A 25,712-nucleotide genomic window follows, 5' to 3' on the forward strand; every position below is an offset into this window, starting at 1 on the left:
AGATCTGAAGATCCATAGTCAGTCTCTTGCCTAGGCCTCTTATCAGGAGGGGGATGGGAACTCCTGATCAAGGTAATCAAGTCTTCGGCCATTTTAAGCATCTGTTTTTTGGGCATAGAGGCCTGTCCACGTGGCTCTTGAGTTTGTTTCTTTGCTTTAGAAGGTGCTTTAGTCTTTGCCTTTGAAGATGAAGTCGGTTTAATGTAAAGATGTTTAGGTCTGAATACACCCTCAGAAGCCAGTGCCTGCTCAGCAGCTCTGGCCCCATCTGAGGGAATAGTGTCCGAGACTCCAATACCTTGAGTTTCCAGAGGCATAGCCGACTCCACATGGGAGTCGGTACTGGCCTGCAACTCTAAAGTAGTGGGGATCAGGGGCTGTGAAAGCACCTCACTGAGAACCGGCGACTGGCTTAGAAGAAGCTTCGTCGTCGGTTTTGGACCTCAGTTGTTTATCTCTCTCCTTTTCTTTGCGTTTTTTGTGAACTCCAGTAGTCGGATGGCTATCCGACGACATTTCTGGATAATTAAACCGGCGTCCGAAACAGTTTAAAGCAAAATCATACCGACGCTTAATAGTGCGTTGGTTAAATCTAGCACAAAACCAACAACCACAAACGTTGCGATCAGGGCCTAGGCAAGGAATGCAGTAAGAATGAAAGTCCTTATGAGGTATTTGCTTTCCACAAGAAACACAATTATTAACTTTTTCTGACATCGGTCTGGAGCAAGAAAAAAAAGTTTCCCCAATGGGGTACTTAGCTTTATTGAAGCCTTTGGGTCTGAAACTCGAACATGAAAATCTCAGGAGTCGGCCGACTGGCACTTACGAACTGCTTCTGCTTCAGGCACCACGCGGCAAGAAAGACTGAAGAAAATGGTGTCAGCTGCTTCTTTTATACCCCTGACGACCTGACGTTAGGGAAGGGGCGACAGCAGCCGACGCAGGACCCAAGACTTTGGAATTCAGGCTGACTAAGGGCAACCTGCCAGCTGGATTACCCAAATGTAATGACTGCAACAGTGAAACACGAAGAACATCTGTACTATGTTCTTCGTGTTTCACTGTTGCAGTCATCACACTTGGGTTGATTTCTAAAGCTGAGGAGGGGTGGAGGCAGTCAAGAAATATTAGGGCTGGCTAGCAGGCCTTGTAAGACTGCTGTGGCAAATCCAGCTCTGGATTTAGAAAAGACAGGTAAAGTGGTAATGCTTGGTGAAGGTGTGTACAGAACTCCAGGTTGCAGTTTCCAGGATGTGCCTGGTAGGTTCTCCCCTGAGAAATGCTGTAGAGGTTCAGGTAGCCCTAGTGGAATGAGTTCTGATCCCCTGTGGGGTAGGTTTTCCATGGTGTTTGTAGCAGAAAAAGGATGCATTGTGCTATCCATTTGGAAATGATTTGCTTTGAAATGGCCTTGCCCTCTGCCCTGTAGCAAAGCTGACTAGCAGTTGGTCAGATTTTCTGAAAGGCTTAGTCCTGTCAAGGTAGAACCTGAGCTGTCTGTGCACATCCAAGGAGTGCAGGATCCTTTCCCTTTAATTCTGAGGATTAGGGAAAAAGGTTGGTAAATGGATGGATTGGTTTAAAGCCACGCTGGATACCACCTTGGGCATAAATAATGGGTTAGTCCTGAGGGAAACCCTGTCAGCATGGAAAATAATGAAGGGTTCCACAGCCATTAGTGCCTGTAACTCAAACACACTTCTTGCTGAAGTGATGGCTAGAAGTAAGGCTGTTTTCCAAGAGAGGAATTTTAACTCTGCTGTAGCAGCAGGCTCAAAAGGGGGAAGTGTGAGCTCCACTAGTACAAAGTTAAGGCCCCAGGCAGGGGGGGGGAGCTCTCCTCGGGGGGTTTAAATTGTTAGCTCCTCTCAGGAACTGTTTGATCAGAGGGTGAGAAAAGAGTGGTGGCTCAGTATTGTAATGAGCTGAGATGGCAGAGGCATGAATCTTAATTGATGAGAAGGATAGGCCTTTGTGGAGCAGCTCTGCTAGGTAATCTAGGATTTGAGGTGGGCATGGCTGTGTCCTTTCCTTGAGACTGGCTTCAAGAACAGTATCTTTTCCACTTTTCTGAATAGGATTTCCTAGTACTAGGCCTTCTGGCCTCAAGGATGACGTCCAACACCTGTTTGCTGAGGCTTGCTGGTGGTGTGTTCAGGCAATAAGCCAGGCTGCAAGGTTCAGGGTTTGCAGCTGAGGATGCAAAATCTGTCCCTCCTGCTGGGACAGCAGGGAGGGGGTCTGATGTAGGTGCCAGGGTGGCATTGCTGTCAGACTGCGTAGGAGTGGGTACCAGTGCTGGCGTGGCCAGTCTGGTGCAATAAGGATTGTCCTTGGTCTGCCCCATTTGATCTTGCGTAGTACTTTGGAGAGGAGGGGCAGAGGGGGAAAGGCATAAATTGAGAGGTTTTCCCATGTAAAAGATAGAGCATCTACTTTCCATGCTTGGCTGTGGGAATTTCTGGTGCAAAATTTGCTCAATTGATGGTTTTGGGGGGAGGCAAATAGGTCCACCTCTGGTGTCCCCCACCTGTGGATTAAAAGTTTGAATGAGTTGGGTTCCAGTTTCCACTTGTGTGGGTTCAGTAGACTTCTGCTTAAGTCGTCTGCCAGTGAATTTTGTTTGCTTGGCAGGAATTGAGCTTACAGGTGCACTTGGTTGCTCAAGGCTGTGTTCCACAGGGCCATGGCTAACTTGCAGAGTGGGTAGGAATGAGTTCCCCCCTGCTTGTTTATGTACCACATAACTATGGTGTTGTCTGTCTTTATCAAGAGTTGTCCTGGAAGGATAAGGTGTTTGAAGGCTGTCAGAGCATTCTGTACAGCGAATGTTTCTTTTTGATTGATATGCAGTGAATTTGTCCTGTGCTCCATTTGCCTTGAATGCATTTGCCTGCCATGTGAGCCCCCCCCATGCATAGTCTGATGCATCTGTTGTCAGGATTTGGGTGGCGAGAGGTTGAGTGAAAGGAAGTCCCTTGTTGTGGTTGCAAGCCTCTGCCCACCAAAGGAACTCTGCCCTTAGACAAGGAATGTTAGGAATCAGTGTTTCCAGATACTGAGAATGTTGACACCAGAGACTTTAAGTACCAATGAAGTTTCCTCATATGCAGTCCTGCATATGGAATTAGTAGAATGCGTGAGGCCATAAACCCTAGGGCTTGCAGTATTTTTCTTGCAGATAGCAGAGTTTTGGTGGCCATTAGTTTGAAGTAGTTTGTCAAATAAACCTGCTTTTCTGGCGTGAGGAATGCCCATCTGGGAAGCTGTGTTCAAGCTTGCTCCCAGGAATACAATATTTTGGCTGGGCACCAGATGTGATTTCTTTTCACTGATGGTGTACCCCAGAGAAGTTAGAAATCTCTTTACAAATGCCAGGTGCTGAAGAAGCAATTCCTGACTGTCTGCCTGAATCAGGCAATCGTCCAAGTATGGATAAATTTGAATATTTCTCTGCCTGCAGTAAGCAATGGCTGGAGCCAAGCACTTTGTGAATACCCTGGGCGCAGTAGATGAGCCAAAGGGAAGTGCAAAGAACTGATAGTTCATAGAGCCTGCCGTGAAACATAGATATTTCCTGCAAGATTCCCTTATTGGGATGTGCAGATAAGCTTCTTTTAAGTATAGGATGACTATCCAGGAGTCCTTAGCTAGCATAGGAAGCAGCTGTTGTACTGTAAGCATTTTGAATTTTGGGACCACCAGGAAGGTGTTGAGAATGGACAGATCCAGGATAGGGTGCCAATAGCTCTCTTTACTGGGCACCAGGAACAGTCTGGAGTAGAAACCCTGTCCCCTTTGCTCTACTGGAACAGGTTGAATAGCCCTGATACTGAGAAGAGAAAGTACTTGCTTTTGAGCCTCTGCCCACTGATTTGGAGGAAGGTCTGGCAACCCGCTTGGGGTTGGCAGTGAGTGGAAGTAGAATCTGTATTCCGGGATAAAATGTTTAGGACCCATCGGTCCTGGGTAATGGACATCCAGTTTTTTTGCATGCAGGGCGAGTTTTCCACCTAGGGGTGCAAGTACTTGGGCCTGGCTGGGAAGGATGATAGACAAGTCATTGTGAACTTTTTCCACAAGGGGGTGGCTTACCAAAGGTGGGAGCACTCCACTGTTCAGACATCTGCATACCTTGAGATTGTAGTCTTGGTGGTCTGTTGCCCCTGGGTTTGGACTGAGAAGGCCTGGGAGGGGCTGGAAAGTACCAGTTTTTAGAAGGCCAATGCCTACTGAATCTAGATGGCTGTACCTGTAAGAAATCTTTAACAGTTTGCATAGATTTAGCTTTTTCCTCCATATTTTTAAGAACAACTTCTGCTTTAGTGCCAAACAAACGTTCCTGGTTTAATGGAGCATCTAGTAATTTTGCTTTGACATGATCTAGCAAGATTTGTTCCCTCGGCCAATCATGCCTTCTCAGTACAGACTCAGTGACAGCAGCCTTGCAAGATGCTTCTAAGGCATCAAAAACACACTGCAAAGTATGTTTACTAACTTGGTTTGCAGAATGCATTAACTCTTGTAAAACTTTTTTTCTGTACAATCTGGAAGCAACAACATTTTTTTTGTTTAATTAGTTCCATAACATGCTGCTGGTACTTCAACATGTGAAACTTGACAATTTAAAGCCCTGATGCAAGAGTTGCAGAGGTATATACCTTCTTACCCCATCTGTCTAAAGCTCTAGAATGCCTGTCCGAAGGGGTAGGGTTTTTGGCTGTAAGTACCTTTAATACCTTTAGGTCTCTGGGAAATGGTCTTTGGATCCGCAGTGGGATTCTTAAAGAGAAATTTGTGAGAGTCGGGTACTCTGTAGTACCTGTCAGGCTTTCTAGGAGCTAGTGATAAAGTATCAGGAGTAAGACTGGATTCCATGAAGACATCATCTACAATATCCAGGACAGGGGGTATAGCTAGAGGCCTGTGCTGAGGCAAGTCTAGAAATTCTCTGAGTCTCTTTTTGGACTGTGGGTAGTCCTGGCATTCCCAGCAGAAATGCTTTCTTAAGGTATGCAAGGTTTCACCAAAAGAAAAGTCCTCTGGAGGGGAGGCAGAGGGAATGGAATCGTCTTCATCTGAATCCTCATAGATAGATAAGGGTGTGTCCTGGTAATTAGAGGGATCACAGTCATCGGATTTATGGTCTGTAGAATCAGAAGGAAAATCAATTCTTTGTCTTTTAGAGGGGGAAGGCTGGCTTCCTCTAATTAAAGTTATAAGGTCTTCAGCCATTCTAAACATTTGTTTCTGTGGCATGGGAGCTTGAGCATGCACTTTGGTCATCAGTTTTCTAGGCATGGTGCAAACTCTGGGCCTGAGAAACATGGTAGTTTTAGTCAGAAACAAAGTAGTCAGTTTAATACGAACATCAGAAAGTCAGAATATACCCTCAGAAGCCGGTGCCTGCACAGCATCTCCGGACCCATCCAAGGTAGAGACATCCGCAGGTTCCATAGTCGAAGAAGCATCTCACAGCATACCGGACTCTGAATGGGTCTCAGCAGAGGCCTGCGAATCTGTAGAAGTGGGTATCAGGGGCTGCAAAGGAACCTCACTGAGTACCGGTGGACTGGTGACTAGCTTAATGGAAGTGTTGGCGGCAGTTTTGGACCTATGCAGTCTGTCTCTGTCTTTATCCTTACATTTTTTCGGAAGAACGGTAGTCAGATGGCTTATCAAAGCCATTTCGGAATACGGTGAATGAGAGCGAAAGAATTTAGCAACAAAGATAGCCTGACGACAAATAGTTCGGGCGTTAAACAAGGCACAAAACCAACAGCAAGGAATGTCGTGGTCTGGGCCTAAACAGGTGACGCAGTAAGAATGAAAATCTCTATTTGCTTTCCACAGGCAAGACAATTGTTAACTTTTTCTGACATCGGTTAGAGCAAGAAAAAAGGATACCCAACGGGGTACTTAGCTTTAGAAGACTTCGGGTTTGAAACTCGAGAAATGAAAATTTCAGGTAGCGGCTGACCGGCACTTGCGAACTGCTTCTACTTTGGGCTCCCACGCAGCAAGAAAAGCTGATGTAATGGCATTGGCTGCATGTTTTATACCCCTGACGACCTGACGTCATGTAAGAGGTGACAGCATCCGACACAGAAATCCTAATACTCTGGTATTCGGGCCGACTTGCAACAGTGAAACACAAAGAACATCAGGCAGTCCCTGAATGCCTCCAGAGTGGGGGCAAGATCTCAGGTTGCAAATAACCGGCTTGAGGAAGAGGGGCAGTCATATCTCTGCATGCGTTGACAACTGCTGCTGTTGCCTTTCAGCTAATGGACATTCTGGGAACTGCCACATCCAAATCTGAATTTCCACAAACCTCTTCTGCTTTACTGCTTTTTGCCATGTCAGAAAACAGTTGAGATGGCCTCCACAACATTTGTGGTAACCAGTGTTGGGCAGCTCAAATATGGGTTCAGCAACAGTGACAGTGCTAACCTCTTCTCAAGCTCAGCTTTGACTGTTGGACCAAAAAGTATGGTACCATCAATAAGGTGTTCATGAAATTGGCAGAATCAAATAGGCAGAGCCAGGAGTGATGACATGCAGCAAGTCCAGCACCCACTACCCTAAATGAATCATCTGCTGCATTGTGAAACAATTGCATGGTTAGGTTAACAACTGCTAAAGACTGACCATCTGGGACAGTGGCTTTCTTTTAAGTCCACATTTAGCAACCCACCCACAAACTTATTAGTTAGTTCAACAACATCACTCAGTAAGCAGAGATATTTTATAGCCCTCAAGGAGAAAGTATAGTTGTATAAAATCTTACCATAACAGTAGATGTTCATCTCTTTACTGTTGCAGTATCCTTCACCCTAGGAATATCCTGCCAGGGATAGCTCAATCTCCGGTCACTATACCAAAATCTTTAGATCTTATATGCACCAGATGTCACACATATGCTCCCCACTCAGGACATAGGGCAAAAAGGTTACATACGGATGCAATTACCCAGAACTGAATTGCCCCTTTAAAGAACAGTCTCCACAGAATAAAAAGAAGCTAACCACATCCAAAAGGAGAAAATGCAGATGGAAAAGGATAACCCTTGGTCAGGAGGGTAAAAAATCAAACCTCCCTCAAAAAAAGGGGGATGGAAGGAGGGAACAAATACTGCAACAGTGAAGAGAAGGACATCTACTATTATGCTAAGATTTTACACAACTGTACTATATACTACATCACTGTTGCAGTATTCTTCACCTTAGGGATAGTACAAGAGCTTAAGAAAAGGAGTGGAAGGTGGAAGTTTGGGAAAAACCCTCAAGAAACCCATGCAGGATGGCCCTAGCAAAACCTGCTCTCGCCTTACAAACCTTACCCAATGTATAACGGGTAGTAAAGATATGCTTTGAGGACCAAGTAGCAGCTTCAAGGATGGAATTAGTGTTCAAACCTTTGAAGAAAGCACCAAATGAGGCAATAGCTCTAGTGGAATGAGCTCTAACTGAAGTAGACAGACACATAACATAAAAATAATAATAAAAGGAAATTGCCTTAAATATGCAGGGCGAGATGGTTTGCTTGGAAACAACTAAACCCAAAGTCCTGGGATATAAAGAAACTAAAATGCTGGTCAGACTTATGAATGGTCTTAGTTGTATCTAAATAATACTTGAGCTGTCTGTGCAAATCCAAGGTGAATGCAGGACCCTCTCACTAGCAGACTGCGCAGAAGGGAAAAAAGAAGGGAGTTGTACTGCCTGATTTAAGGACAACTTATTAACAACCTTGGGCATAAAAGAAAAATTAGTATGAAGAGACACCCTGTCGCTGAATAAAACAAAAAAGGAGGAGGGCCATAAGGGCCTGAAACTCAAACCTCTCCATCACCGCTTTAGAGAGAGGTGCGTCTTGAATGACATTATCTGCCATGCTGCCACGTTTAAGGTCCTGAGTTGGCTGTGCAGTATCTGACTGTCTTGTTGGGTCAATAAGTGAGGAATTTGAGGTAATGTCCACGCTGGGCATTGAGACAAGCTCTTTAGGATTGGGTACCAGTGCTGGCGGGGCCAGTCTGGGGCAATCAGAATCATTTTTGGCTTCTCTTGTCTGATCTTTAGAAGTACCTTGGGGAGGAGAGGCAGAGGAGCAAAGGCATAAACTGTTAGGGTTTCCCAGCTGAATGATAGAGCATCCACATTCCATGCTTGCTTGCGATTAGTCCTTGTGCAGAATCTCTGTAGTTGGCAGTTGTGAGGGGAGGCAAATAGGTCTATGTCCGGGCATCCCCAGTTCTTTGTTATCATGCTGAAGACTTGTGGATCCAATTTCCACTCGTGGGGATCCATTAGTTTCTGCTTAGTTCGTCTACCAGAGTATTTATCTTTCCTGGCAGGAATTGTTCCAGCTGAAAGATACAGCATCCACTTTCAATGCTTGCTTGCGATTAGTCCTTGTCAGAATCTCTGTAGTTGGCAGTTGTGAGGGGAGGCAAATAGGTCTATGTCCGGGCATCCCCAGTTCTTTGTTATCATGCTGAAGACTTGCGGATCCAATTTCCACTCGTGGGGATCCATTAGTTTCTGCTTAGTTCGTCTACCAGAGTATTTATCTTTCCTGGCAGGAATTGTTCCAGCTGAAAGATACAGCATCCACTTTCAATGCTTGCTTGCGATTAGTCCTTGTCAGAATCTCTGTAGTTGGCAGTTGTGAGGGGACGCAAATAGGTCTATGTCCGGGCATCCCCAGTTCTTTGTTATCATGCTGAAGACTTGCGGATCCAATTTCCACTCGTGGGGATCCATTAGTTTCTGCTTAGTTCGTCTGCCAGAGTATTTATCTTTCCTGGCAGGAATTGTGCTTGCAGATGTACTTGGTAAGTCAATGCTGTGTCCCACAAGTTCATGGCTAGTCTGCAGAGGGGGTAGGAATGTGTGCCTCCCTGCTTGTTTATGTACCACATGACTGTAGTATTGTCCGTCTTTATCAGTAGTTGTCCTGGATGAAGTAGATCTTTGAAGGCTGTCAGGGCATTTTGAACAGCTAGCATCTCTTTTTGATTGATATGTAGATGCATTTGACTTGCGGACCATGTGCCCTGAATACATCTTCCTGCCATATGGGCCCCACAGGCATAATCAAATGCATCTGTTGTCAAAGTCTGCCTGGCTGTGGGTAAGGTGAATGGCTGTCCCGTGTTGTGGTGACAGGCCTTTGCCCACCATCGAAACTCCTGTTGCAGGCAGGGAATGAGGGTAATTATTGTTTCCAGGCTGTGGCAATGTTGAGTCCAAACACTTTTTAGATACCATTGAAGTTTCCTCATATGCAGTCTTGCATATGGAATTAGCAGAATGGAGGATGCCATAAAGCCCAAAGCCTGCAGAATTTTTCTTGCAGATAACTGGGTCTTTGTTGCCAACATTTTGAAATAAGTAGTCAGTTGTCTTTGTTTGTCTGGTGTGAGATATGCCATCTGGGCAGTTGTATTTAAAGCTTGCATCCAGGAATATTATCTCTTGAGAGGGTACGAGTTTTGATTTCTTTTCGTTTACTGTGTACCCTAGACCTGTTAGTAATCTTCTTACAAATGCCAGATGCTGTAGTAGAATGTCCTTGTTCTCTGCTTGAATAAGGCAGTCGTCCAAGTAAGGATATATTTGTATTCCTCTTTGTCTGCAAAATGCAATTACTGGTGCCAGGCATTTTGTGAAGACCCTGGGCGCAGTAGATAAGCCAAAGGCCAGTGCAGAGAATTGGTAGTACATTGAGCCAGCTATAAATCTGAGGTATCTTCTGCATGACTGTCTGATTGGGACATGCAAGTATGCCTCTTTTAGGTCTAAAGTCACAAGCCAAGCCTTCTTGCCCAGCATGGGCAGAAGCTGCTGCAGAGTTAACATTTTGAACTTTGGAATATCCAGAAATGTGTTTAGGATAGACAGGTCCAGTATTGGTCTCCAGGCTTTGTCCTTTCTGGGCACCAAGAATAGCCTTGAGTAACATCCTAGTCCCTGCTCTTGCTGTGGTACTTGCTGAATAGCCCTCATGTCGATGAGGGATGAAACTTGTTTTTGTGCCTCTGCCCATTGATTGTGTGGCAGGTCTAGCATACCGTTTGGCCTTGGCAGGGTGTGAAAGTGGAGCCTGTAGCCTTGTGATACGATATTTAAGACCCATTTGTCCTGGGTAATCATGTGCCAATTTTGTGAAAAAAGTGCTAGTTTTCCCCCCAAAGGAGCTGCCAGAAGATAAGTGCTTGGTGCTGGCAGGGGAAAAGTCATTGAAACTGTTTCCTGTATGGCTGTGATTTTTCCTCTCCACTTTTGGAGGTAGAAGCACCCCATTGTTTAGGCCTGTATGAGCCTTGGGGCTGTGATCTGCCTCTGGGGCGTCTGTATCTGCCTCTTTGTGGCATGTCGGACACTGGAAAGGACCAATTCTTTGTAGGCCAGTTCCTGCTAAATCTGGGAGGCTGCACCTGTAAGAAATCCTTAACTGTTTGCATAGATTTAGCTTTGTCCTCCATTTTCTTCAACACCTCTTCTGCTTTAACACCAAACAAGGTATCATGCTGTAATGGAGCATCTAAATGTTTTGCTTTAACATGATCAGGCAGATTCTGTTCTTTTAACCAAGCATGCCTCCTAATGACAGAACCCGTAACAGCGCTCTGCAGGAGGCCTCTAGAGAATCAAAACCACATTACAAAGTATGCTTTCCCACTTGCTCAGCTGCATGCAATAAATTCTGCATTTATTTGTTTTCTGAATTTGTCAACATTTTCTGTTTAAGCAGTGACATAAGATATTTCTGATATTTAAGCATATGACACTGACAATTTAAAGCTCTTACAGCCAAGGTAGCAGAAGTATAAATCTTTTTCCACCATCTGTCCAGGGCCCTTGAATCCCTATCAGAGGGGATTGTTTTTTTTTGCAGTGGAAGCCTTGACCCCTTTGGGACCCTGAGAGATAGTTTCTGGGTCAGCAGCAGGGTTTTTATAAAGAAATTTATGTGAATCAGGAACCCTGTAGTATCTGTCTGGCTTAACAGGAGCTGGTGGTAAAGAGTCAGGAGACAGACCAGACTCTGAAAATACATCATCTACAATGTCTAAAACAGGAGGAATAGCAAGGGGCCTGTGCTGAGGTAATAAAAGGAAGTCTCTGAGTCTTTTCTTGGATTCTGAGTAATCTTGGCTCTCCCAGTGGAAATGCTCCCTCATAGTATGCAGGATCTCCCCAAAAGAATAATCCTCAGGAGGAGAAGCTGAAGGAACAGATTCTTCAGCATCAGAATCCTCATAGGGAGGAAGAGAATATTCCTGTTCAGAAGAAAAATCAGAGGAAATGGAAACCTGATCTGAAGATTCATATTCTATCTCTTGCCTAGGCCTCTTATCAGGAGGGGGATGGGAACCCCTGATCAAAGTGATTAGGTCTTCGGCCATTTTAAGCCTCTGTTTTTTAGGCATGGAGGCCTGTCCAGGAGAATGCTGGACTTGTTTCTTTGTCTTTAGAGCTGCTTTAGTCTTTGCCTTTGAAGCTGAAGTTGGTTTCACATATAATTGTGTAGGTCTGAAAACACCCTCAGAAGCCGATGCCTGCTCAGCGGCTCCGGACCCATCTGAGGGAATAGTTTCCGAGTGTCCAATACCATGAGTTTCCAGCGGCCTAGTTGGCTCCACGTGGGAGTCGGAAGCGGCGTGTGACTCTGAGGTAGCGGGTGTCAGGGGCTGCGAAAGCGCCACACTGAGAACCGGCGAACCGGTGACAGGTCTAGCGGAAGGCTCGTCATCAGTTTTGGACCTTGGATGCTTGTCCTTTTCTTTTTCTTTGTGCTTTTTATAAACTCCGGTAGTCGGCTGTTCCAACGGCATTATATAATTAAATCTTCTGCCAAAGTAATGAAATGCAAAATCGTACCGACACTTAATAGTGCGTTGGTTAAATATAGCACAAAACCGACAACTAGCAACGTCGTGGTCAGAGCCTAGGCCAGGAATACAGTAAGAATGAAAATCCTTATGAGGTATTTGCTTCCCACAAGAAATACAATTATTAACTTTTTCTGACATCGGTCTGGAGCAAGAAAAAAGTTTCCCCAATGGGGTACTTAGCTTTAATGAAGACTTTGGATCTGAAATTCAAATTTGAAAATCTCAGGAGTATGCCGACCGGCACTTGCGAACTGCTTTTGCTTCGGCACCACGTAGCAAGGAAGACTGAAGAAAATGGCATCGGGTGCATCTTTTATACCCCTGGTGCACTGACGTCAGGGAGGAGGCGACAGGAACCGGTGCCGGACCTAGACTTTGGAACTCGGGCCGACTGTGGGTAGCCTGCCAGCAGGATAACCCAATTGTAATGACTGCAACAGTGAAACATAATGAACATCAGGAGAGAAAGCTGCCTGTTCAGAAGTGAAGCAAAAAGGTCTACTTGGTGAATACCCCACTGATGGCCTATATCCAGAAACATGCCTCTGTGAAGCATCAATTTGTGAGCTGGTGTTTTGGACCTGATCAAAGAGTCTGCCACTAGATTACACTGAAGGAATATATGCCTCCTGAAGAGTTAACTGATAACTGACAGCAGATCCCAGGCCTGAAGAGCCAGCCTGCAAAGAAGGTAAGAAAGATCCACTGTTTACTGACAGACCACATAAATGTGGTGTTGTCTGTGTAAACCGTCAGGGGGCCCGCAGAAAGCATGGGGTGAAAAGCTTGAAGGGCCAGAATCAGAACTGTCATCTCTTTGATGTTAAGATCTGACTTCTGATGGGGTGGGCAAAGACACTGAATTTTCCGGTGACCACAAGAATCCCCCCTCCCTATGTCTGAAGCATCAGTGAACAGTTCTTGAGAAGGAACCAGAGGATGAAAGGTCAGGCTTGGGTTGAGGGTAAGTTCCTGAATCCATCACTCAAATTCCCACTTGAGAGAAGGAAGGAGAGACACTCTGAAATCCAGAGGGTGGCAATGCTAAAGCCAGATTGACCTAAGGTACCACTGTAACTTCCCCATATGCAGTCCGGCAAGAGGGAGCAATGGAATAGAAGAGGCCATGAATTCTAGGGCCCAAAGAAACTCCCTGGCTGGAATGGCAGGCAGAGGAAGAAGAGAATGAAAGAAAGCCATCAAGGACAAAACCTTTGGAGTTGGAAGAGAGGCCAGCACTGGCACTGTCTGAATTCTGCAGGCCAGACACACATGATCTTCAGGGGCAGTCAGGACAGACTTTTGGAAGTTGATAATGAACTACAGACTTTGAAGGAAAGACATGGTGAATCCTAGAGCCTGTAATAGGCAACTGGGAGAAGGTACCTAACTCAACAGGTCGTCTAAACACGTAAAAATTTTAATGCCTTTATGTCTGCAAAAGGCAATCACAGAAGCTAGGCATTTTGTAAACACCTTTGAAATAGTGGAGAGGCCAAAGGGCAAAGCAGAGAGCTAAAAATAAGAGGAAAAAACAGAAAAATGCTAAAACTTCCTGAAAAGAGGGTGAATAGGAGTATGAAGGTAAGCATCCTTCAGATCAAAGGATACTAGGAAAGCCTGGGGCAGTAACACAGTAAATACAGTTTGAATATAAAGTATCTTAAATGGAAGGAAGGAACCTCGAAAAAGGTGTTGAGCATGGAAAGGTCCAGAAAAAGCCTCCAAGAGCCCTCCTTTTCAAGGAATCAGGAACATTCTGGACTAGAAACCCTGATCTACTGAAGGAGGGACAGGCTGAACAGTTCCCTGCACAGTAAAGGGCATTCAGCCCAATGAGCAATGATGGCATTCTGATGGGTGGCAAAGAAGTTCTGTGTAACTGCGTCCATACGTCACCTTTATGCCCCAAGTCCTAAGTGAGGAGCACACGTGTGATGTACAGGGTATACAAGATCTAAAAGGCTTTGATATACTGGCCGGATGATGCGCTATCTCTGTCAGGAAAATCCTTAAGGTGAAGAGTACTGCAACAGTGATACAGAAGGATATCACAGAAAACAAGAACGCACGTCCTCATTTTGCAATGAATGAGGCCCCATATTAGGTGAGTGGGCAGCTGGGCTATGCAGAGTAGGAACCTTCTTCAGAGCCACTGTGGTGACAATGGACTCCATTTCAAGAACGTGTGACCAGCACATTCAGGCTTCTTCAGAAAAGGGGCCATCATATTGTGTGTTTTGCCTTGCAGATATTGTTACAAATCAAACCTTCTTGTTAACTGAGGGAATCATCCAGGAGTATGACTAGGGAGACAGAAAGGCCACATACAGGATGCTCTTGGGTGAGGAAGGCGCTCAGTGGGGACTTTCTGCTTTTATTATTCTTATAATTTCTAATATTTCCTAAAATCTCGAGTCACCTGAAAAGGTTCTCATCAACATCCAGGGATGGAGAATCATGGGGTGAGACTAAATACTTATTTTTGCAGTTGGTCTTCTTTTCTGTTTTTTGAAGTGACTGTTCTAAAGAGGAAGAAAACTGTTCTTGTAAGAATCTAATGGGTACATCCTGCTGAGACTCACCAATCCATTTGTCCTACACAGGGGTATGGCACACAGCTAAGACAGTAGGCACATGTGATTCTAGGGCTAAGACTGAGAAAAGTGTTAAAGTCACAGGAACGTCTGTATCTCTGGCACTAGGACAGCTCCTGGTGCTAAGATCTGACTGATGGCATCGACTCCAACCAGCCACCCAATACAAGTGAGCCAAAGCATAGGACTGAAGTGAAGGACTCCCCAAGCCCAACACTGATGGGTCATTCTCAAGTGAAAATGAGAAGGGATCATTTGGCTTTAAGTCTGACATCGAGGGCATAGATGGTGAAGACTGAAAAAACAACCTAGGCAAAAGTATGATAGTATGAATGTCTTCAAGGCCTAACACCAAGTTCAAGAGACTGACCCTGGGACTAAGGCCTGAAAGACGCTTTCCCATTGCTGTAGTTACCAACACTGACAAGCCCAACAATGACAGCAATGCGAACAATGGTGGGATCAATTTTGAAGGGTCCAGGGACTGACAACAGAACTATAAATGATATAAAGAAATACACCCATAATGAAGTTGATAGTTAGGGGTCAGTCAGCTATATCAACAAGTCTAGAGCATGAGTGGGGCCTACTGACGAAAGCTGTGAACAATGAGCTGCAAAAATATGGTAAAAAGATGCTCTAGTCAAGAAGGGGAGAAACGTGGTACCACGTGCTATGTCTGCATAAAGCCTGCCACATATTAATATGATCTAATTCCACAGAAATGGACCTGTGGGACCTAACAGACTTGGAAGATGATCGAGATGTCATTAAAAGCTTACTAAATGCAGTTTTAGACACTACTGAAGAAATGTTCTCTTAAAGGGGATGGGGGGGTACAAGGGACTCCTCAGACACAACTACTAATGAAGCTTTAGCTACACCAGACTATAAAGTAGAAACCATGCACTTGTGGTTGTTGGAAACAGGAAATGCAAAACAGCTGCTGTCTAAATGAGAAGCCTTCCTTTTAATTTTACTGCCCTTAGCGGGTACCACTCAAAACAACTAAGTAGAAGGCTAGGACTATTTATAGATGTTAATGTATCACATTGAGTGTGTGAGCTACACAATTCCCTTGATGGGGGTTTGCATAATGGTTAGTGTTTACTCATAGCTACAAGGTACATGGTTCAATTTTCACCACTGAAGGGAAACTGGCTAGGCTTAAAATGACCTGCAAGGGCAGCTCACCTAGTACTTACCCATGTCTTTAAGATGTGGCAAAAGAGATCTGTACAAGTGTCCTGATTTGCTCAGGACTACATGTAAGGTGGAGCTAGTAGCCTGAGAAAGTTTTAAATGCTGAGCTGTCAGAATCCTGTCTGACTCAGCCCTCAACCTGATGAAAACGTAACTCTCAGTCCCATATTAATATATATGAGATGTACTTGAGATTTCACCTGCTCCCTCTTTGACATCTTTATTTCCCTAGGATTTGCCAGCTAATTAAATCTGACTATGATTTGTCTTAACATTTTACAAGGGCTGGCCCAGTACAGCTTTCTTTACTGCTGTATGAATTATAATCTTTAATGTAGCCGCCTCAGGAAAATACACAGGCTAAGTACCACTCTGCAATGGAAGTCGCACATTCCCGTTTTCCTTCCACTGCTGGCAGGTGGCATGCTGAAATACAAACAAATTGTGTGCACTGCAGGCTCCAATGTACACTTTTTCTCTGTAGACCATTTCCTCGATGTGGCAGCACAACGTGAGCAATGCAAAATGGTCCCTATTCCTGAAAATATAGCAGAAGTATAAAACAAGCACCTCACCTTCCTGATGTCTCCAAAGAAATCTATCCTTCATTATACTTGCTCGTCACTTATGGCAGATAAAGCCACTACCTCATCTCACGTTGTAATGGAAAAGACTGCAGAACCCCTTTATTTCACTTCACTTTTTCAGGCCCATGCACATGAACAAATGTTTTCCAAAAATGTCACTGCTTACCTTGAAGGGTTCCATGAAATACAACTGCAGCTGAGTTTACAAGAGATTTCATGCTGCAATGACCACTGACTAAGATTCATGACATCTGGGGCCTCATAGATCCTTACAACACCATCAGCAGAGCAAGTGGCAAGCATAAGACCCATGTGTTTTGGAGCAAATTTCACATCTGTAACAGATGTTCTGCTATCCACAAGGGTGGTTCTTTTTACCTAAGAAGAAAATAAGCATATTTACTAGCCGCATATAGGGCTCATGCTTTTATTTTACTTTGTTTTACAGTTAAAACTGCACAAAATAATCAGAAGACCTCAATTTACATTGTTGCGATACTTCCGTAAAGCAAGCAAACAAAAAACCTGTTGTCACTACTTGCAAAATATCAGAATTGTGAACAATAATTTAAACATTCAAGCCAATTTAAAACTCAGTCTCACTAACAGCTTTATTTTGTCCTCAACTTGTTCATAGCATATGATTTCTACTAATCAAAAACTAACATTTTATTGTATAGTACAATGTACACATAGCAATGCACTTTATACAGACAGCATATAACATCACTAAAGCTTAACGAATACCAACAGAAATAAAAAGGAGCAGTTTCACATAATTGCAGCTTCTATGACTTGGGACCATGGCCACAAAGGTTACAAATAATATCAAAGGTGGCGGGTGGCTAAGCAGTAACAATTCAACTGATATACAGAAAAATGTGCAAAAAGATAGCAAAATTCAGGGGTATGACTGTCACCTCACCAAATGTAGTTTTAAGCACGACAAAAACGTTTCTTTTTTTTCATCCAGCAACCATTAATGAATCTAATTTTGATTACCTGACACAATGGTGGAGCAGTTAGCACTGATGCTACACAGTTCTTAGTACGCCAGTTCTCAGCTGGGTATCTTTTATAAGCAGTCTGCATGGCTTCTTTGCTTCCATGGAAGCTCCATAAAGTACACTAACCATACATGTAAATGTTCGAGTGTAGTCACTGTTGCAGTCACCACATTTGGGTTATCCCTGCCAGGGTAGCCCTCATTCAGCCCGAATACCAAAGGCTTAGTAATTCTGCGTCGGTTGCCGTCACTCCAGGACTGACGTCAGGTCGTCAGTGGTACAAATTAAGGCAGCCAATGCCATTACATCAGTTTTTATTACCCTGTCAGGAGGCCCCAAGAGGGAGCTAGGTTATGGTGGAAGACCACCACCAGTAGAAAGTAAATACCAAAACATCCTTGTAAGGATATAGAGAGAGAGAGAGAAATTGAGAGAGAGAGACAAGGGGGATGGAGGGAGGGAAACCAAGACTGCAACAGTGAATACACTCGAACATCTACATTTATGGTAAGTGTACACAACTGTACTATGTTCTTCGTGATTCACTGTTGCAGTCATCACATTTGGATTGATTCCCAAAGATGAAGAAAAGGGTGGAGTCAGTCAAGATGACTGGGGGCTGGCTAGGATGCCTTGCAGCAAGACTGCTGTGGCAAAGCATGCCCTGGATTTGGAGAAGATAGGCAGGTGGTAATGCTTGGCGAAGGTATGAATAGATGTCCATGTTGCAGCCTCCAGGATGTCCCTGCTGGGGACCCCTCTGAGGAAAGCTGTAGGGGTGAAGGTTGCTCTGGTAGAATGTGTCCTGACCCCCTTTGGGGGAGGTTTCCCGTGCTGCTTGTAGCAGAAATGGATGCAGTGTGCTATCCATTTTGAATTGGTTTGTTTAGATATGGCCTTTATATCTGCTCCTGTAGCAAAGCTGACTAACAATTGATCAGTCTTCCTAAATGATTTAGTCCCATCTAGGTAGAATCTGAGCTGTCTGTGCACATCTAGAGTGTGCAGAATCCTTTCTCCCTTGTTTTGTGGGTTAGGGAAAAAGGTGGGCAAATGAATGGCTTGGTTGAGAGTCACACTGGACACCACTTTTGGCATGAAGGATGGGTTAGTCCTGAGGGAGACCCTGTCAGCGTGGAAAATGATGAAGAGCTCTACAGCCATTAGTGCTTGTAGCTCGGATATTTTTCTAGCTGAAGTGATGGCCAGAAGCAATGCTGTCTTCCGAGAGAGGAACTTTAACTCTGCTGATGCTGCTGGTTCAAAGGGGGGGCAGGGTGAGCTTTTCCAACACAAAGTTTAGGTCCCAAGATGGGGAAGGTGCTCTTCTGGGTGGCCTCAAGTTAATAGCCCCTCTTAAGAACTCTTTGATGACAGGGTGGGAGAAAAGAGGTGGCTCTGTACTGAAATGAGCAGAGATGGCGGAGGCATGAACTTTAATGGAAGAGAAGGATAAACCCCTGTGTAGTAGGTCAGCCAGGTAATCCAGGATGAGAGGTAGGGAGGGCTGTGCAGTTCCAGCTCCCTTAGCCTGGATCCAGGTGCAAAACCTTTTCCACTTGTCAGCATAAGACTTTCTAGTGCTAGGGCATCTGGCCTCATGTATAACATCTAGAAAATACAGTTGTGTACACTTACCATAAATGTAGATGTTCAAATGTCTTCACTGTTGCAGTCATTACATTTGGGTAATCTGCTGGCAGGTTGCCCTCAGTCGGCCTGAATTCTAAAGTCTTGGGTCCTGCGTCGGTTGCTGTCTCCTCTTCCATTACGTCAGGTCGTCAGGGGTATAAAACAAGCAGCCAACGCCATTTTCTTTAGTTTTTCATGCCCCAGATGTCAGGTGCCCCCAAAAAGGTAGCAAATATATATATATATATATATATATATATATATATACACACACACACACACACACACACATATAAACTATATATACATGCAACAATACAAACTTTACCTTCATCTAGAAGCAAATACACCACATAGGTTGTAGAAGATAGTGAAGGAAAGAGAAACACCAGAATAAAAGGGGGATGGCGGGCGGGTAACCTGGACTGCAACAGTGAATACACTTGAACATCTACATTTATGGTAAGTGTACACAACTGTACCATGTTCTTCGTGTTTCACTGTTGCAGTCATTACATTTGGATAGAATCCCAAAGCTATGGATAGGAGGCTGGAGCTAAACACCATTAGGGGTGGCTATAAGGCCCTGGAGAACTGCAGTGGCAAAGCCTGCCCTGGACTTAGAGTAGAGAGGCAATGATAATGCTTTGTAAAAGTGTGAACAGAACTCCAAGTAGCAGCCTCTAGAATGTATTTGGTTGGTACTCCTCTGAGAAAGGCTGCTGATGTTGCTGCAGCTCTGGTGGAATGAGATCTATTGCCCTTGGGCACAGGTTTGCCATGGTGTAAGTAGCAGAAACGGATGCAGTTGCTTATCCACTTTGAAATAGTCTGCTTTGAAATAGCCTTTCCTTCTGATCCTGCAGCATATGTCACTAGTAATTGCTCAGTTTTTCTTAGAGCTTTAGTCCTGCTCAAGTAGAATCTTAGCTGTCTGTGTACGTCCAATGAATACAGAATCCTCTCCCCCTTGTTCTGCGGATTTGGATAAAAGGTTGGCAGATGAATAGTTTGGTTAAGAGTCACACTGGAAACCACCTTAGGCATAAATGAAGGATTGGTCCTCAGGGACACCGTCTGGGTAAAAAATGATAAAAGGCTCCACAGCCATGAGGGCCTGTAGCTCTGAGATTCTTCTTGCTGAAGTAATTGCCAGGAGCAGAGCTGTTTTCCATGATAAGAACTTCAGGTCTGCAGTAGCAGCTGGTTCAAATGGAGGCAGGGTGAGCTTTTCCAACACATAATTGAGGTCCCATGCAAGAATTGGTGATCTTCTGGGAGGCCTTCTATTTTTGGCCCCTCTAAGATACTGCTTTAGTAAAGGATGAGAAAAGATTGGTGGCTCTGTGTTGTAATGTGCCGAGATGGCAGAGGCATGGATTTTTATTGATGAAAAAGATAGGCCTTTGTCAAGCAACTCAGTCAAGTATTGTAAAATCTGAGGAATATTTGTCTCTGCTGTATCAGTTCCTTGTGCTTGGTTCCAAGCACATAATCTCTTCCATTTATCAGCATAAGATTTTCTAGTACTAGGCCTTCTGGCTTCCAAAATGACATCCATCACAGCTTTACTGAGAGGTGTTGTTTGAATAATTACATGATCAGCCATGCTGCCAGGTTCAGTGTTTGGAGCTGATTGTGCAGGATTTGATTGTTTTGCTGGGACAGTAAGTGAGGTATTTGAGGTAAGTACCAAGCTGGGAATTGAGACATGTTCCTTAGGATTGGGTACCAGTATTGGCAGGACCAGTCCGGGGCAATTAATATCATCTTTGCTTTCTCCTGTCTGACTTTTAGGAGTACCTTGGGAAGAAGAGGCAGGGGAGGAAAGGCGTAAACTGAGGTTTTTCCAACTGAAGGAAAGGGTGTCCACTTTCCATGCTTGTCCGTGATAAGTCCTTGTGCAGAATTTTTTCAGTTGATAATTCTGAGAAGAGGCAAACAGGTCTATATCCGGTCTCCCCATTTCTTTATTATCATGCTGAAGACTTGTGGATCTAGTTTCCATTCATGAGGGTCCATAAGGTTTCTGCTTAAATCGTCTGCCAGAGTGTTTTGCTTTCCTGGCAGGAAATGAGCTTGAAGATGTACTTGGTAAGTCAAGGCTGTGTCCAACAGGGCCATGGCTAGTCTGCAAAGGGGGTATGAGTGCATGCCCCCCTGCTTGTTTATATACCACATCACCGTGGTGTTGTCCGTCTTTATCAGTAGCTGTCCTGGATGAAGTAAGTCCTTGAAGGCTGTCAGGGCATTTTGAACAGCTAACATCTCTTTTTGATTGATATGCAGATGCATTAGTTTTGGGGTCCATATGCCCGGAATGCATCTTCCCGCCAGGTGGGCCCCCCATGCATAATCTGATGAGTCTGTTGTTAAGGTTTGGCTGGCAGGGGGCAGAGTAAAAGCCTGTCCCATGTTCTGGTGACATGCCTTTGCCCACTATAGAAACTCCTGTTGTAGGCAGGGAATGAGAGGAATCATTGCTTCCAGACTGACAATGTTGACTCCATAAACTTTTTAGGTACCATTGTAGTTTCCTCATATGCAGTCTTGCATATGGAATCAGTAGGATGCAATGAATCCCAAAGCCTGCAGAGTTTGTCTTGCAGATAACTGGGTTTTTGTTGCCATCAGTTTGAAGTAAGTAGTCAGTTGCCTTTGGCGTGAGGAAAGCCATCTGGGCAGTTGTATTCAAGCTTGCACCCAGGAATGTTATCTTTTGAGAGGGCACCAGTTGTGATTTCTTTTCGTTTATTGTGTACCCTAAGCATGTTAGAAGCCTTTTCACAAACGCCAGGTGCTGAAGAAGAATGTCCTTGTTCCCTTCTTGAATGAGACAGTCATCCAAGTAAGGATAAATTTGTATACTTTTTTGTCTGCAAAATGTAATTACTGTTGCCAGGCACTTTGTAAAGACCCTGGACGCAGTAGATAAGCCAAAGGGCAGCGCAGAGAATTGGTAATGCATAAAGCCAGCCTTGAAATAGAGGTAACTTCTGCACGTTTCCCTTACTGGGATATGCAGGTATGCCTCTTTTAGATCTAATGTCACCAGCCAAGCGTTCTTGCCCAGCATGGACAGAAGCTGCTGTAAAGTTAGCATTTTGAATTTTGGAACGTCCAGGTATGTGTTGAAAATTGATAAGTCCAGTATTGGGCACCAGGCCTCGTCTTTTCTGGGCACCAAGAACAGTCGAATAAAAACCTTGTCCTTTTTCCTGTTCTGGTACTGGCTGAATAGTCGTCATATCCGTGAGGGACATAACCGGTTTCTGTGCCTCTGCCCATTGATTTTTTTTGGCAGATCCGGCCAACCATTTGCCATTGGCAGAGTATGGAAGTGGAATCTGTATCCCTGAGATACTATGTTTAGCACCCACTTGTCCTGGGTTATTAACTGCCAATTTTGAGCAAAAAGTGCTAATTTTCCCCCTAAGAGTGCTGCCAAAAGGTAAGTGCTTGGTGATGGCAGAGGGAAGTCATTCAGATTGTTTTCTGTAGGGATGCGCTTTATCTCCTCCAGATTTGGAGGTAGAAGCATCCCGTTGCTTTGACCTGTAAGAGTCTTGTGCCTGGTATCTAGAACCTTTAGGGCATCTGGATTTGCCCCTTTGAGCTCTGTTGGACACAGGAAAGGACCAATTTTTGTAGGCCAGTGTCTACTGAATCTTGGTGGCTGCACTTGTAAGAAGTCTTTTACAGTTTGCATAGACTTAGCTTTGTCTTCCATTTTCTTTAAAACCTCTTCTGCCTTAATACCAAACAGAGTATCATGCTGTAAAGGTGCATCCAGTAATTTAGCTTTAACATGATCAGGCAAATTTTGCTCTTTTAGCCAGGCATGCCTCCTAATCACAGATCCAGTAACTGTGGCCCTGCAGGAGGCGTCTAAGGAATCAAAACCACATTGCAAAGTATGCTTTCCAACTTGTTCTGCTGCATGCAACAATTCCTGCAATTCTTTATTTTCTGCACATTCAGAAATCATCATTTTCTGTTTCAGCAATCCCATAACATGTTGTTGATACTTGAGCATATGAAACTGACAGTTTAAGGCCCTAATTGCCAAGGTTGCAGATGTATAAACCTTCTTTCCTCATCTATCCAGTGCCCTTGAATCTCTGTCAGAGGGGGTATGATTTTTTGCTGTTGAGGCTTTAACCCCCTTTGGACCCTGTGAAATAGTTTCAGGGTCAGCAGCAGGGTTTTTAAATAAAAATTTGTGTGAATCAGGGACCCTGTAATATCTGTCAGGCGTGCTGGGAGCCAGAGATAAGGAGTCTGGAGTCAAGCTTGACTCCAAAAACACATCATCTACAATATCTAAAACAGGAGGTATGGCTAAAGGCCTATGCTGAGGGAGAAGATGGAAATCCCTGAACCTCTTCTGATTCTGAGAATTCTTGACTCTCCCAGTGAAAATACTCCCTCAAAGTATGCAAGGTTTCTCAAAATGAATAATCCTCAGGAGGTGATGCAGACGGGATAGATTCCTCTGCATCAGAATCCTCATAGGGAGGTATAGATATAATTCCTGGTCAGAAGAGGAATCAGAGGAAATAGAAACCTGATCTGAAGATTCATAATCAGTGTCTTGCCTAGGCCTCTTATCAGGAGGGGGTTGGGAACCCCTGATCAAGGTAATTAGGTCTTCAGCCATTTTGATCATCTGTTTTTTGGGCATAGAGGCCTGTACACGTGGCTCATGCGTCGTTTTTTTTAGCTTTAGAAGTTGCTTTTGTCTTTGGTTTTGAAGCTGGCATCGGTTTTATATAAAAATGTTGAGGCCTGAATACACCCTCAGAAGCCGGTGCCTGCTCAGTGGCTCCGGACCCATCCGAGGGAGAGACATCTGTGGCTACAATACCTTGAGAATCTCACGGCATGCCAGATTCCACATGGGTCTCGGTAGGGGCCTGCAACTTGAAAGTAGCGGGTATCAGGGGCTGCGAAAGCACCTGAGTACCGGCGAACCAGCGACTGGCTTAGGAGAAGCTTAGTCATCGGTTTTGGACCTCGACGGTCTGTCTCTGTCCTTTTCTTTGCGTTTTTTGTGTACTCCGGTAGTCGGATTGCTATCCGACAACATTTCAGGGTAGTTAAATCTGTTTCCAAAATATTTTGAGGCAAAAATATACCGACGCTTAACAGTGCGTTGGTTAAATCTAGCACAAAACCGAATCCAGGCATGTTGTGATCAGGGGGGCCTAGGCAAGGAATACAGTATAAATGAAACTCCTTATGAGGTACTTGCTTCCCACAAGTAATAAAATTATTAACTTTTTCTGACATCGGTATGGAGCAAGAAAAAAAGTTTCCCCAACGGGGTACTTAGCTTTAGTGAAGACTTTGGTTCTGAAACTCGAACTCGAAAATTTCAGGAGTCAGCCGACCGGCACTTGCGAACTGCTTCTGCTTCGGGCACCGTTCAGCAAGAAAGACTAAAGAAAATGGCGTTGGCTGCTTGTTTTATACCCCTGACAACCTGATGTCATGGAAGAGGAGACAGCAACCGACGCAGGACCCAAGACTTTGGAATTCTGGCCGACTGAGGGCAACCTGCCAGCAGATTACCCAAATGTAATGACTCAACAGTGAAACATGAAGAACATCTTGTTTGCTTAGATTGGCAGCTTGTGCAGTGGTCAGGAAATAAGCCAGGCTGCCAGATTGAGGGTCTGCAATTGGGGATGCATGAATTCTCCATTCCTCTGGGTCAGGAGTGTTGGGATCTGAGGGAGATGCCATGGTGACAGGCTTCGCAGCAGGGGGTTACCAGTGCTGGCATGGCCAGTCTGTGACAATCAGGATTGTCCTCGGTTTTTCCTCCCTTATTTTGAGCAATACCCTTGTAATGAGTGGTAGAGGGGAGAATACATAGACCGAGAGACTGACCCGCTGGAAAGATAGAGCATCCACTTTCCAGGCCTTGCTATGAGGTTCCCTGGTGCAGAATTTGCTGAGCTGATAGTTGGAGTAGGAAACAGAGGTCGACCTTCGGGGTGCCCCATTTCTGGGTTACAAGGGTGAAGGTTCTTTGGTCTAGCTGCCATTCGTGTGGGTCCATATGATTTCTGCTCATGTTGTCTACCAGAGAGTTTAGAGAGACTGGCAGGAATTGTGCTAGCAAATGTAGTTGCATGGTTGAGGCTGTGTGCCAAAGGGTCATGGCGAGCCTGCACAGAGGGTATGAGTGAGTCCCTCCCTGCTTGTTGATATACCACACCACAGTGGTGTTGTCTGTTTTGATCAGTAGAGGCCCTGGACAGAGTAGGGGTCTGAAGGCTGTCAGAGCTTGCTGAACAGCTAACATCTCTTTTTGGTTGATGCGCAGATGTATTTGGTTTGGGCTCCATTGGCCCTGAATGCACCTGCCGTCCAGGTGTGCACCCCAAGCATAATCTGATGCATCTGTGGTGAGGGTCTGGGTGGCGTGGGGTTGTGAGAAGGGTAGTCCCTTGTCGTGGTTGCATGCTGCTGCCCACCAAAGGAAATCTTTCCTTAAGCAAGGTATCACTGGTATAAGAGTTTCCAGGTCTTGGGAGTGTTGACACCAAAGGATTTTTAGGTACCATTGTAGTTTTCCTCATATGCAGTCTGGCATATGGAATGAGTAGAATGCAAGACGCCATGAACCCCAGAGCTTGCACGATTTTCCCTGCGGATAACTGGGGTCTGGTGGCTAGTTAAGAAAAGTAGGTTGTCAGGTAGATTTGTTTTTCTGGTGTAAGGAATGCCATCTGGGATGCCGTGTCCAGGCTTGCTCCCAGGAATACAA

The 25,712-nt window shown here is 44.7% G+C and overlaps 1 protein-coding gene across 3 annotated transcripts in view; it reads right to left on the reverse strand.

Annotated features, from left to right (window-relative positions):
- Positions 1 to 25,712, reverse strand: part of SEH1L (SEH1 like nucleoporin) — a 644,021-nt gene that overhangs the window by 277,073 nt on the left and 341,236 nt on the right. For all 3 annotated transcript variants that reach the window (XM_044067186.1, XM_044067188.1, XM_044067187.1), the window contains exon 4: positions 16,462 to 16,673. In XM_044067186.1, the coding sequence (XP_043923121.1) occupies positions 16,462 to 16,673 (212 nt within the window). The remainder of the gene's footprint in view (positions 1 to 16,461; positions 16,674 to 25,712) is intronic.

Source organism: Protopterus annectens, chromosome 3.part1, assembly GCF_019279795.1.
Source record: "Protopterus annectens isolate FY-2018-M chromosome 3.part1, PAN1.0, whole genome shotgun sequence".
Classification (NCBI taxonomy): Eukaryota; Metazoa; Chordata; order Ceratodontiformes; family Protopteridae; genus Protopterus; species Protopterus annectens.